Source organism: Oncorhynchus gorbuscha, linkage group LG19 (genome assembly GCF_021184085.1).
Source record: "Oncorhynchus gorbuscha isolate QuinsamMale2020 ecotype Even-year linkage group LG19, OgorEven_v1.0, whole genome shotgun sequence".
NCBI lineage: Eukaryota > Metazoa > Chordata > Actinopteri > Salmoniformes > Salmonidae > Oncorhynchus > Oncorhynchus gorbuscha.
The window spans coordinates 69,256,533-69,270,732 of NC_060191.1; the positions used below are offsets into that span (position 1 = coordinate 69,256,533).

The following is a 14,200-nucleotide window of genomic DNA, read 5'->3' on the forward strand; positions in this document are numbered from 1 at the left end:
TCCAGATCAGAGGCAGTGGTGATGACCAGGGATGTTCTCTTGATAAGTGTGTGAATTGGACCATTTTCCGGGCAAAATTATTTTTTGGGTGTCGGGGAAAATGTGCAGGGTAAAAAACACATTATTGCCTTTAGGAATATAGTCAGAGTAAAAAGCACATTATTGCCTTTAGGAATATAGTCAGAGTAAAAAGCACATTATTGCCTTTAGGAATATAGTCAGAGTAAAAAGCACATTATTGCCTTTAGGAATATAGTCAGAGTAAAAAGCACATTATTGCCTTTAGGAATATAGTCAGAGTAAAAAGCACATTATTGCCTTTAGGAATATAGTCAGAGTAAAAAGCACATTATTGCCTTTAGGAATATAGTCAGAGTAAAAAGCACATTATTGCCTTTAGGAATATAGTCAGAGTAAAAAGCACATTATTGCCTTTAGGAATATAGTCAGAGTAAAAAGCACATTATTGCCTTTAGGAATATAGTCAGAGTAAAAAGCACATTATTGCCTTTAGTAATATAGTCAGAGTAAAAAGTAAAAGTTTGCAAAAAAATATAAGTAGTAAACTAAAATACAGATACACCAAAAAACGACTTAGGTTGTACTTTAAAGTCTTTTTTACTTCAGTACTTTACACCACTGTTCTATATGCATCACACTCATACTAAGATGTAAATATGCATTTTAGGGAAAACATTTCAGTCATGGGAATTCATTAATATTTGAAGTTTGGATTTAAAGAGATAAGAGTGGACGCACTGCACTTCAGTAAACACATGCCAAGGGGCAATGTACTTACTAAGCCATGCTGCTAAGACCATAATATGTGAGTGGCTTTGACTAAATGTATAGAAAACAATGATGCAGACAGTTTGAGTGGTTTGAGACAAATACTGTGTGGTTATGACACTGACATGCAACTCCTACAGCCATAATGAATGCACTTTTATTCTCTATCTGCTTCTCTTCTCTCCCAGGATATCCAGTACACTGACATGCAACTCCTACAGCCATAATGAATGCACTTTTATTCTCTATCTGCTTCTCTTCTCTCCCAGGATATCCAGTACACTGACATGCAACTCCTACAGCCATAATGAATGCACTTTTATTCTCTATCTGCTTCTCTTCTCTCCCAGGATATCCAGTACACTGACATGCAACTCCTACAGCCATAATGAATGCACTTTTATTCTCTATCTGCTTCTCTTCTCTCCCAGGATATCCAGTACACTGACATGCAACTCCTACAGCCATAATGAATGCACTTTTATTCTCTATCTGCTTCTCTTCTCTCCCAGGATATCCAGTACACTGACATGCAACTCCTACAGCCATAATGAATGCACTTTTATTCTCTATCTGCTTCTCTTCTCTCCCAGGATATCCAGTACACTGACATGCAACTCCTACAGCCATAATGCATGCACTTTTATTCTCTATCTGCTTCTCTTCTCTCCCAGGATATCCAGTACACTGACATGCAACTCCTACAGCCATAATGAATGCACTTTTATTCTCTATCTGCTTCTCTTCTCTCCCAGGATATCCAGTACACTGACATTGACTATATGGAAGATAAGAAGGACTTCACTTACGATGAAGTCAACTTCAAAGGCCTCCCTCAGTTCGCTGATTACCTGCACGAGAAGGGACAGAAATACATTCTTATATTGGTAAGAAACAGACTGTTTTTGAAAGAAAGAAAAAAAGATATTATTTAACTAGGCCCACTCTTATTTACAATGACGGCCTAGGAACAGTGGGTTAACTGCCTTGTTCAGGGACAGAATGACAGATTTGTCCTTGTCAGTTCAGGGATTAGATCCAGCAACCTTTCGGTTACTGGCCCAACACTCTAACCACTAGGATACCTGCTGGTTATTGGCCCAACACTCTAACCACTAGGATACCTGCTGGTTACTGGCCCAACACTCTAACCACTAGGATACCTGCTGGTTATTGGCCCAACACTCTAACCACTAGGATACCTGCTGGTTACTGGCCCAACACTCTAACCACTAGGATACCTGCTGGTTATTGGCCCAACACTCTAACCACTAGGATACCTGCTGGTTACTGGCCCAACACTCTAACCACTAGGATACCTGCTGGTTATTGGCCCAACACTCTAACCACTAGGATACCTGCTGGTTACTGGCCCAACACTCTAACCACTAGGATACCTGCTGGTTACTGGCCCAACACTCTAACCACTAGGATACCTGCTGGTTATTGGCCCAACGCTCTAACCACTAGGATACCTGCTGGTTACTGGCCCAACACTCTAACCACTAGGATACCTGCTGGTTATTGGCCCAACGCTCTAACCTGCCACCTACAGTTGATTTGCTTGTTTTTGCAAACATTTGTTGGTTCTACAGTTTAGCTCCAGTTCCAAATGTGCATGTTGAATGAAAACATATTCACATTTCAATAGTAGTGGCACTACTGTAACTTTGCTATTACTTATAGGTTTGAAGTCGCCTAATCCGAGTGTTTTGCTGAGTTTGTTGTTGCTAATTTATTTGATTATAGGCGTAAAACATGTCGCATTCAATTTGTAAATGTAGTTTGTGAACTCTCCAGATAGGATTCTGAGCAGACCGCGATTTGGCAATTTGTCAGGCATATCCCTCGTAGGTCATTACAGTTATGTTGTTGTCTATGTCTACCTTTGATTTATTAGAAAAAGCATTTACCGGTATGACGACCTTGTTCTCCTTGCATATATGCGTGCTGGACTCATAGCCGCAGTCTGGGTGGTTATATCCGCAGGGACGGGTTTAGGGTCATTAAAATGTAACTATTGTGAGGCTGAAGGGCTGAGATTTAGGGTCATTAAATATTGGGGGTTGAATAAAGAGAAAACAATACCTTTAAAAATCCATAAATGTATCATTCTTGTGCAATTTATATCTATAGGCTACATTGAGGTTTTTCTTTCATTATTTTAGTCTGTCTGGTATTAGTACTAAACCTAACCTTTAGGGGTTAACTGTATGCGTGGCAAATAGCCGACACAGCCAATCGGCAAATAATGATTTTGGGAACGGGCAGGAGAAGTTAACGTCACAGAGGCAAAAAGGACATTGTCAAAGTTTAATTCAATAAAACAAAAAGCTGTGAAAGGAGAGTTGAAAGTAATGAGAAGGAGGGGGGCAGAAAAGTCATGTTTGGAGAAGATTTGGTGACCAGGTAAAGAGGATGATTGATTTCAGTAACAGTGTTCTGGCTGTGTTAGGTGTGATGATTGTGAGGCGCTATACAAATTCGACACAGGACTTCAAATAGGCCTATTGCATGGCAAGGGAACTGTAGCCTGCTGTTTAGATGGCTTAAACTGAAATCTGGACATTGACTAACCAGAATAAATTACTGTTCATTTTTGGCAAACTACAAAGTCCTTTGATAATTCTAGTCCAGTGCGGTATTAGCAAGAAAACAATGATTGGATAAATTGAATGAAGTTTTTATTTTTTTTAACCTTTATTTAACCAGGCAAGTCAGTTAAGAACAAATTCTTATTTTCAATGACAGCCTCAGGAACAGTGGGTTAACTGCCTCGTTCAGGAGCAGAACAACAGATTTGTACCTTGTCAGCTCGGGGGTTTGAACTTGCAACCTTCTGGTTACTAGTCCAACACTCTAACCACTAGGCCACCATGCGCATATCCTATGTATGAATGAAGGGTCTGCTTTCACAGTGAATACATTTCTTTATATGTCTTGTGCGAATTGATTGAATATCGCCACATGCATTATTAAAAAATATTTTTCCTCTGGAATAAAAGACAAACTGGGGTAATAAAAACATAACCAACGTTCTCTAGTAATAATAGTCCCGTGAGTATAGAGCTTTAGCCTTATTGTTTTTTGTGTTTTTTTACAGTGCATTTAACCGACCAATAAAAAAGAGAGTTCCAAACCTCTCTGCCAATAGCAGCTTGTGTTCAGTTCTCCCCTCCCCACTATAACCACTCCCAGTGGTTGCTGAGCAATAGTTTTCTGCTTTAGAAATACAATTTCTGCCCATTTTAATTTAAATCTAATTGCAGTAAGGTACTTAAAGCTGACCCAGAAATGATAGAGTTGATAGTGAAGTTAAATGCAAAATGAAAATATTTGTGTGGCCAGGGTAGACTAGTGGTTAGAGTGTAGAGGCAGCAGGGTAGCCTAGTGGTTAGAGTGTAGAGGTGGTAGGTAGCCTAGTGGTTAGAGTGTAGAGGCAGCAGGGTAGCCTAGTGGTTAGAGTGTAGAGGTGGTAGGTAGCCTAGTGGTTAGAGTGTAGAGGCAGCAGGGTAGCCTAGTGGTTAGAGTGTAGAGGTGGTAGGTAGCCTAGTGGTTAGAGTGTAGAGGCAGCAGGGTAGCCTAGTGGTTAGAGTGTAGAGGTGGTAGGTAGCCTAGTGGTTAGAGTGTAGAGGCAGCAGGGTAGCCTAGTGGTTAGAGTGTAGAGGCAGCAGGGTAGCCTAGTGGTTAGTGTTGGACTCGTAACCGGAAGGTTGCAAGAGCTAATCTCTCTGAGCTGACAATGTAAAAATCTGTCCTTCTAACCCTGAACAAGGCAGCTAACCACTATTCCTAGGCCGTCATTGTAACTACGAATTTGTTCAGGAAGGATCCTGTGCCTAGGCCTATTGGAAATCATCTTCCTTCCTGTACCTAGGCCTATTGGAAATCATCTTCCTTCCTGTACCTAGGTCTATTGGAAATCATCTTTCTTCCTGTACCTAGGCCTATTGGAAATCATCTTCCTTCCTGTACCTAGGCCTATTGGAAATCATCTTCCTTCCTGTACCTAGGTCTATTGGAAATCATCTTCCTTCCTGTACCTAGGCCTATTGGAAATCATCTTCCTTCCTGTACCTAGGCCTATTGGAAATCATCTTCCTTCCTGTACCTAGGCCTATTGGAAATCATCTTCCTTCCTGTACCTAGGCCTATTGGAAATCATATTCCTTCCTGTACCTAGGCCTATTGGAAATCATCTTCCTTCCTGTACCTAGGCCTATTGGAAATCATCTTCCTTCCTGTACCTAGGCCTATTGGAAATCATCTTCCTTCCTGTACCTAGGCCTATTGGAAATCATATTCCTTCCTGTACCTAGGCCTATTGGAAATCATATTCCTTCCTGTACCTAGGTCTATTGGAAATCATATTCCTTCCTGTACCTAGGTCTATTGGAAATCATATTCCTTCCTGTGCCTAGGCCTATTGGAAATCATATTCCTTCCTGTACCTAGGCCTATTGGAAATCATCTTCCTTCCTGTACCTAGGTCTATTGGAAATCATCTTCCTTCCTGTACCTAGGTCTATTGGAAATCATCTTCCTTCCTGTGCCTAGGCCTATTGGAAATCATCTTCCTTCCTGTACCTAGGCCTATTGGAAATCATCTTCCTTCCTGTACCTAGGCCTATTGGAAATCATCTTCCTTCCTGTACCTAGGTCTATTGGAAATCATCTTCCTTCCTGTACCTAGGCCTATTGGAAATCATCTTCCTTCCTGTACCTAGGTCTATTGGAAATCATCTTCCTTCCTGTACCTAGGTCTATTGGAAATAATCTTCCTTCCTGTACCTGGGTCTATTGGAAATCATCTTCCTTCCTGCACCTAGGCCTATTGGAAATCATCTTCCTTCCTGTACCTAGGTCTATTGGAAATCATCTTCCTTCCTGTACCTAGGTCTATTGGAAATCATCTTCCTTCCTGTACCTAGGTCTATTGGAAATCATCTTCCTTCCTGTACCTAGGCCTATTGGAAATCATCTTCCTTCCTGTACCTAGACCTATTGGAAATCATCTTCCTTCCTGTACCTAGGTCTATTGGAAATCATCTTCCTTCCTGTGCCTAGATCTATTGGAAATCATCTTCCTTCCTGTACCTAGGTCTATTGGAAATCATCTTCCTTCCTGTACCTAGGCCTATTGGAAATCATCTTCCTTCCTGTACCTAGGTCTATTGGAAATCATCTTCCTTCCTGTACCTAGGTCTATTGGAAATCATCTTCCTTCCTGTACCTAGGCCTATTGGAAATCATCTTCCTTCCTGTACCTAGGTCTATTGGAAATCATCTTCCTTCCTGTACCTAGGTCTATTGGAAATCATCTTCCTTCCTGTACCTAGGCCTATTGGAAATCATCTTCCTTCCTGTACCTAGGCCTATTGGAAATCATCTTCCTTCCTGTACCTAGGTCTATTGGAAATCATCTTCCTTCCTGTGCCTAGATCTATTGGAAATCATCTTCCTTCCTGTACCTAGGTCTATTGGAAATCATCTTCCTTCCTGTACCTAGGCCTATTGGAAATCATCTTCCTTCCTGTACCTAGGCCTATTGGAAATCATCTTCCTTCCTGTACCTAGGTCTATTGGAAATCATCTTCCTTCCTGTACCTAGGCCTATTGGAAATCATCTTCCTTCCTGTACCTAGACCTATTGGAAATCATCTTCCTTCCTGTACCTAGACCTATTGGAAATCATCTTCCTTCCTGTACCTAGGTCTATTGGAAATCATCTTCCTTCCTGTAGCTAGGCCTATTGGAAATCATCTTCCTTCCTGTACCTAGACCTATTGGAAATCATCTTCCTTCCTGTACCTAGACCTATTGGAAATCATCTTCCTTCCTGTACCTAGGTCTATTGGAAATCATCTTCCTTCCTGTACCTAGGCCTATTGGAAATCATCTTCCTTCCTGTACCTAGGCCTATTGGAAATCATCTTCCTTCCTGTACCTAGACCTATTGGAAATCATCTTCCTTCCTGTACCTAGGCCTGAGACCCTATGACAAAATGTGATGCACGCGACCATTCCAAATGTTTCTCACATATCAAGGCTCATTCCCTCTATAATAGCCTGTTGTGAGTAGGCTTATTTTTAAATGTTTTTGTTGAGTTTAGTGCAGTTGTGCCAAATAAAATGGCTGTGTTATTGTCTTTCAGGACCCGGCAATAGCCACCAGTAAGAGGATCAACGGGCCGTATGAGGCCTATGACCGAGGAACACAGAAGAACGCTTGGGTCACTGAGGCTGATGGGAAAACACCTCTAGTGGGAGAGGTAGGTGGGAAGGGAGGTGGTGGAGGTGGAGGTGGTGGTGATGGTGATGTGCATGTGTCTGTGGGTGCTTGAGTGCGTGTGAGAGAGCGAGGCAGGCTAGTGTTGTTTTGAAATGATCAATCCCACTTTCTGTTGGCTATGTGTGTAGAGAGAGACAGAGAGTGTTTACAAATGTCTACGGAGCAGATCATATCTCGTGGGTTAACAATGTTTTTTACCCGCACGATTCAACCTGGCCCAGTGCTAATCACTATTTATGGTGTATTGATTCCACATCCGTGTTTAGTCACTAACTGTCCTGCATCACAGACAGTGTGCTCCGTGTACTAGCACAGACTGATCTTACTTACACCAAGTGTGTGTGTGTGTGTGTGTGTGTGTGTGTGTGTGTGTGTGTGTGTGTGTGTGTGTGTGTGTGTGTGTGTGTGTGTGTGTGTGTGTGTGTGTGTGTGTGTGTGTGTGTGTGTGTGTGTGTGTGTGTGTGTGTGTGTGTGTGTGTGTGTGTGTGCGTGAGTGTGTTCTGCCTCACTGATTGTGCTTATAAACACAATAGAGGCAGCTGATGAGTAATCGTCTAGACTCTAGACAGTGGGATGCTAGTCATTGTGGAGCAAAGACGTGCAGCTATTTATTATGGCGTTAAGGGTTAAGGGCTGGTGTAGGTAAGGTATTTATTATAGCACTAAGGGTTAGGTAAGGTATTTATTATAGCATTAAGGGTTAAGGGCTGGTACAGGTAAGGTATTTATTATAGCACTAAGGGTTAAGGGCTGGTGTAGGTAAGGTATTTATTATAGCACTAAGGGTTAAGGGCTGGTGTAGGTAAGGTATTTATTATAGCACTAAGGGTTAAGGGCTGGTGTAGGTAAGGTATTTATTATAGCATTAAGGGTTAAGGGCTGGTGTAGGTAAGGTATTTATTATAGCACTAAGGGTTAAGGGCTGGTGTAGGTAAGGTATTTATTATAGCATTAAGGGTTAAGGGCTGGTGTAGGTAAGGTATTTATTATAGCACTAAGGGTTAAGGGCTGGTGTAGGTAAGGTATTTATTATAGCACTAAGGGTTAAGGGCTGGTGTAGGTAAGGTATTTATTATAGCACTAAGGGTTAAGGGCTGGTGTAGGTAAGGTATTTATTATAGCATTAAGTGTTAAGGGCTGGTGTAGGTAAGGTATTTATTATAGCACTAAGGGTTAAGGGCTGGTATAGGTAAGGTATTTATTATAGCACTAAGGGTTAAGGGCTGGTATAGGTAAGGTATTTATTATAGCACTAAGGGTTAAGGGCTGGTGTAGGTAAGGTATTTATTATAGCACTAAGGGTTAAGGGCTGGTACAGGTAAGGTATTTATTATAGCACTAAGGGTTAAGGGCTGGTACAGGTAAGGTATTTATTTACATATAGATGTACATTTAAGTCATTTAGCAGACGCTCTTATCCAGAGCGACTTACAAATTGGTGCATTCACCTTACATTATAGCACTAAGGGTTAAGGGCTGGTGCAGGTAAGGTATTTATTATAACACTAAGGGTTAGGTAAGGTATTTATTATAGCACTAAGGGTTAAGGGCTGGTATAGGTAAGGTATTTATTATAGCACTAAGGGTTAGGTAAGGTATTTATTATAACACTAAGGGTTAGGTAAGGTATTTATTATAGCACTAAGGGTTAGGTAAGGTATTTATTATAGCACTAAGGGTTAGGTAAGGTATTTATTATAGCACTAAGGGTTAAGGGCTGGTATAGGTAAGGTATTTATTATAGCACTAAGGGTTAAGGGCTGGTGCAGGTAAGGTATTTATTATAGCACTAAGGGTTAAGGGCTGGTGTAGGTAAGGTATTTATTATAGCACTAAGGGTTAAGGGCTGGTGCAGGTAAGGTATTTATTATAGCACTAAGGGTTAGGTAAGGTATTTATTATAGCACTAAGGGTTAAGGGCTGGTATAGGTAAGGTATTTATTATAGCACTAAGGGTTAGGTAAGGTATTTATTATAGCACTAAGGGTTAAGGGCTGGTATAGGTAAGGTATTTATTATAGCACTAAGGGTTAGGTAAGGTATTTATTATAGCACTAAGGGTTAAGGGCTGGTATAGGTAAGGTATTTATTATAGCACTAAGGGTTAGGTAAGGTATTTATTATAGCACTAAGGGTTAAGGGCTGGTATAGGTAAGGTATTCATTATAGCACTAAGGGTTAGGTAAGGTATTTATTATAGCACTAAGGGTTAAGGGCTGGTATAGGTAAGGTATTTATTATAGCACTAAGGGTTAAGGGCTGGTATAGGTAAGGTATTTATTATAGCACTAAGGGTTAAGGGCTGGTGTAGGTAAGGTTTTTATTAAAGCACTAAGGGTTAAGGGCTGGTGTAGGTAAAGTATTTATTATAGCACTAAGGGTTAAGGGCTGGTACAGGTAAGGTATTTATTTACATTTACATTTACATTTAAGTCATTTAGCAGACGCTCTTATCCAGAGCGACTTACAAATTGGTGCATTCACCTTATATTATAGCACTAAGGGTTAAGGGCTGGTACATGTAAGGTATTTATTATAGCACTAAGGGTTAAGTGCTGGTGCAGGTAAGGTATTTATTATGGCATTAACTTCTTGACGCACGGATCCCTTTAGCGGGATCATTTTCATCAACAACCGCTGAATTGTAGAGCGCCACATTCAAAAAAAATGTACAAAAAAATTATATTCATGAAATCACAAGTGCAAGATAGCAGAACAAAGCTTAGCTTGTTGTTAATACACCTGTCATGTCAGATTTTGAACATATGCTTTACAGTGAAAGCAATCCAAGCGTTTGTGTGAGTTTATCGATCACTAGACAAAACATTATGAACATCTAGCATCAAAGTAGCTTGGTCACGAAAATCAGAAAAGCAATCAAATTAATTCTGATGTTTTCACTCACGAGACGCCCAGTTACACAATAAATGTTCCTTTTGTTCCATAAAGATTATTTTTATATCCAAAATACGTCCATTTGGTTGGCGCGTTATGTTCAGAAATCCAGAGGCTCGAGCGGTCAAGACATCGCAGACGAAAACTCCAAATAGTATCCGTAATGTCCACAGAAACACGTCAAACCTTTTTTATAATCACTTTTTTATAAAATCTGATTCAAGAATATTTTTGGGAAGACAGAGGTAGGTGGAGAATAGAATATAATGATGTTATGGGAGAATTTGAGAGAGAGAACAGACAGAATGGGGGAGAATGTAATGGTCAGGAAGAGAGAATGGAGCGAGTGGTGTAACTCCATCTTTCTGCCTCGAAACAGGCAGAAAGATGGAGGGACTGAGAAATATGGTGGAGCGAGAAAGATGGAAACTCCTGTAGATGATGGATTACAACTTCTGGACATCAGGACTGCGATTTCTCACCACGGACTGGCAGAATCCTTTTTTTAACGAGACTGAAAAGGCCGATGCCAACGATATACTGCTTTCTCAGGAACAGGCCCAGATCCCCGTGATTTGCGTGAAGAGGAGGAGGAGAAAAAGGGTCCGGAGGGCAGGCTGCCTTCTGAGAATTTGTAGGCGATCAAATAAACCCCCAATGCCTTCCATTCTGCCAGCAAATGTGCAATCTTTGTACAATAACATAGATGACCTATGTGGAAGATTAAACTACCAACGTGACATTCAAAACTGTAATATCTAATGCTTCACGGAGACGTGGCTGAATGACGACACTATCAACATACAGCTGGCTGGTTATACGCTGTACCAGCTGGATAGAACAGTGGTGTCTGGTAAGACAAGGGGCGGCGGACAATGTATTTTTTGTAAATAACAGCTGGTGCACGATATCTAAGGAAGTCTCAAGCTGTTGCTTGCCTGAGGAAGAGTATCTCATGACTAACTGTAGAACACACTATCTACCTAGAAATACTCATTATAAAAATTCAGAAAAGATATGACTATTAAACATAGGTTTAAAGATTAACTTCTTGTGAATCCAACCATGGTGTCAGATTTTTAAAATGCTTTACGGCGAAAGCATACCTTACAAATTTTTGAGAACAGCGCCCAGCAGACAAATCATTACAAACAGTAACCAGCCAAGTAGAAGAGTTACACCAGTCAGAAATAGAGATAAAATGAATCACTTTGATGATATTCATATGTTTGCACTCAGAAGACATTAATTTATTCAATAAATGTTCCTTTTGTTCAATAAAGTATCTCCTTATATCCGAAAACCTTCGTTTGTTTGTGTGTTTTCTTCAGTAACCCAAAGGCTCAAACGCAGTCGAAACAGGCAGACAAAAAGTCAAAATTGTATCCGTCAAGTTCATAGAAACATGTCAAACGATGTTAATATTCAATCCTCAGGTTGTTTTTAGCCTAAATGATCTATAATATTTCAACCGGACAATAACGTTGTCAATAGAAAAGGTAAACAAGAAATGCACTCTCTGGTCGCAAGCATGAAAAAGCTCTGTGACATGGCAGGGTCCACTCATTCAGACTGCTCTTACAGAATTTTTCAGAATACAAGCCTGAAACAATTTCTAAAGACTGTTGACATCTAGTGGAAGGCATAGGAACTGCAATTTGAGTCCTAAGTCAATGGATACTGTAATGGCATTTTTCTATTTTATTTTCTATTTATTTTACCTTTATTTAACCAGGCAAGTCAGTTAAGAACATATTCTTATTTTGAATGACGGCCTGGGAACAGTGCCCCTGAACTGCCTGTTCAGGGGCAGAAATAATCAGTTAATCAGTTATAATCAGTTCTGACAGATTTGTAACTTGTCAGCTCGGGGGTTTGAACTCACAACCTTCCGGTAACTAGTCCAACGCTCTAACCACTAGGCTACGCTGCCACCCCAAACCTACATCAATAAAAACAATTCCTACTTCCTGAATGGATTTTTCTCAGGTTTTTGCCTGACAAATCAGTTCTGTTATACTCACAAACATTATTTTAACAGTTTTGGAAACTTTAGAATATTTTATATCCAAATCTACTATTGTTTGCATATCCTATCTTCTGGGCCCGATTAGAAGGCAATTTAATTTGGGCATACTTTTCATCCAAAATTCCAAATGCTGCCCCCTACCTAGAGAAGTTATTAAACAAGTCAATATTCACAAGGACACAGGGCCAGACAGATTACCAGGACGTGCACTGCGAAGATGCGCTGACCAACTTGCATGTGTCTTCACTGACATTTTCAACCTCTCCCTGTCCGAGTCTGTAAAACCAGGATGTTTTAAGCAGACTACCATAGTGCCTGTGCCCAAGAACACTAAGGTAAGCTGCCTAAATGACCAGGTCTGTAGCCATGAAATGCTTCGAAAGGCTGGTCATAGCTCACATCAGCACCATCAATACCATTATCCCAGAAACCCTAGACCCACTCCAAATGTGCATACAGCCCCAACAGATCTACAGATGATGCAATCTCTATTGCACTCCACACTGCCCTTTTCCACATGGACAAAAGTGAGAATGCTGTTCATTGACTACAGCTCAGCATTCAACACCATAGTGCCCTCAAAGCTCATCAATAAGCTGAGGACCCTGGGACTAAACACCTCTCTCTGTAACTGGTTCCTGGACTTCCTGACGGGCCGCCCTCAGGTGGTAATGGTCGGTAACAACACATCTTCCACGCTGATCCTCAACACAGGGGCCCCCAGGGATGCATGCTCAGTCCCCTCCTGTACTCCCTGTTCACCCATAACTGCACGGCCAGGCAGACTCCAACACCATCATTAAGTTTTCCGATGACAGAACAGTGGTAGGCCTGATTACAGACCATGACTAGACAGCCTATATGGGGGAGGTCAGAGACCTGGCAGTGTGGTGCCAGGACAACAACCTCTCCCTCAACATGATCAAGTCAAAGGAGATGATTGTGGACTACAGGAAAAAGAGAACCAAGCATGCCCCCATTCTCTTCTACTGGGCTGCATTGAAGCAGGTTGAGAGCTTCAAGTTCCTTGGTGTCTACATCACCAAGAGACTAAGATGGTGCAAGCACACCAAGAAAGTCATGAAGAGGGCACGACAAAACCTATTCCCCATCAGGAGACTGAAAAGATATGGCATGGATCCTCAGATCCTCAAAAGGTTCTCCAGCTGCAACATTGAGAGATCCTAACTGGTTGCATCTGCTCGGCCTTCGACCGCAAGGCACTACAGGGGGTAGTGTGCAGTGGGGCCAAGCTTCCTGCTATGAAGGACCTCTATACCAGGCAGTGTCAGAGGAAGTCAAGCGGTACCGGAGCGCCAAGTCTAGGTCCAAGAGGCTTCTAAACAGCTTCTACTCCTAATCCATAAGACTCCTGAACACCTAATCAAATGGCTACCCAAACTATTTGCATTGCTCTCTGTTTGTTATCATCTATGCATAGTCACTTCAATAACTCTATCTACATGTACTGTACTTATTACCTCAACTAACCGGTGACCCCGCACATTGACTCTGTACCGGTACACCCGTGTATATAGTCTTGCTACTGTTATTTTACTGCTGCTCTTGAATTACTTTTATTTCTTATCTCTTATCTGCATTTTTTTAACTGCATTTTTGGTTAGGGCCTCGTTAGTAAGCATTTCACTGTAAGGTGAAACACCTGTTGTATTCAGAGCATATGACCATTTCAATTTAATTTGATTTGATTAGATTAACCCTGACCTTGGAGGCATCATATATCTGCCCAAAAGCTGTTCCTATATATCTGCTCCCTTGAGAGTTAAATCGTCATAATTAGGACACGTGTGTGTGTGTGTGTTTATGTGAACGTGTGTGAAAATCATTAATGTTCTCTTTCTGCTCGTGGTTGTAAAGTTGTTAGCGGGGATAAAAGCTAGCTAACGTTTAACTGTGGGGAGTGAAGAAATCTTGAGATTTAATCTTTACAACTCTGTCATACAAGGTCAGTGAAGACCTCAACCTAATGTACACATGTATGCATTGCTACAGACACACACATGCAATGCCCTCCCCCTCTTTCTCTGAGGATTAATCATTGCTCTCTGTGCTGCATGTCATTAGCAAAGGCTTCAAACTCACAGTCACGTCTGGATATTTATATCGTAGAATCGATTCCTCCTCCCGTCTCTCTCATATGTCCTTCTCTCCCCTCTAAATGTTTCCCTCGCATT

The 14,200-nt window shown here is 41.1% G+C and overlaps 1 protein-coding gene across 4 annotated transcripts in view; it reads left to right on the top strand.

The window, feature by feature from the left end:
• The window catches only part of si (sucrase-isomaltase (alpha-glucosidase)), a 123,813-nt gene that overhangs the window by 28,983 nt on the left and 80,630 nt on the right, over positions 1 to 14,200 (top strand). For all 4 annotated transcript variants that reach the window (XM_046313680.1, XM_046313681.1, XM_046313683.1 and 1 more), the window contains exons 11-12: positions 1,545 to 1,676; positions 6,945 to 7,061. In XM_046313680.1, the coding sequence (XP_046169636.1) occupies positions 1,545 to 1,676; positions 6,945 to 7,061 (249 nt within the window). The remainder of the gene's footprint in view (positions 1 to 1,544; positions 1,677 to 6,944; positions 7,062 to 14,200) is intronic.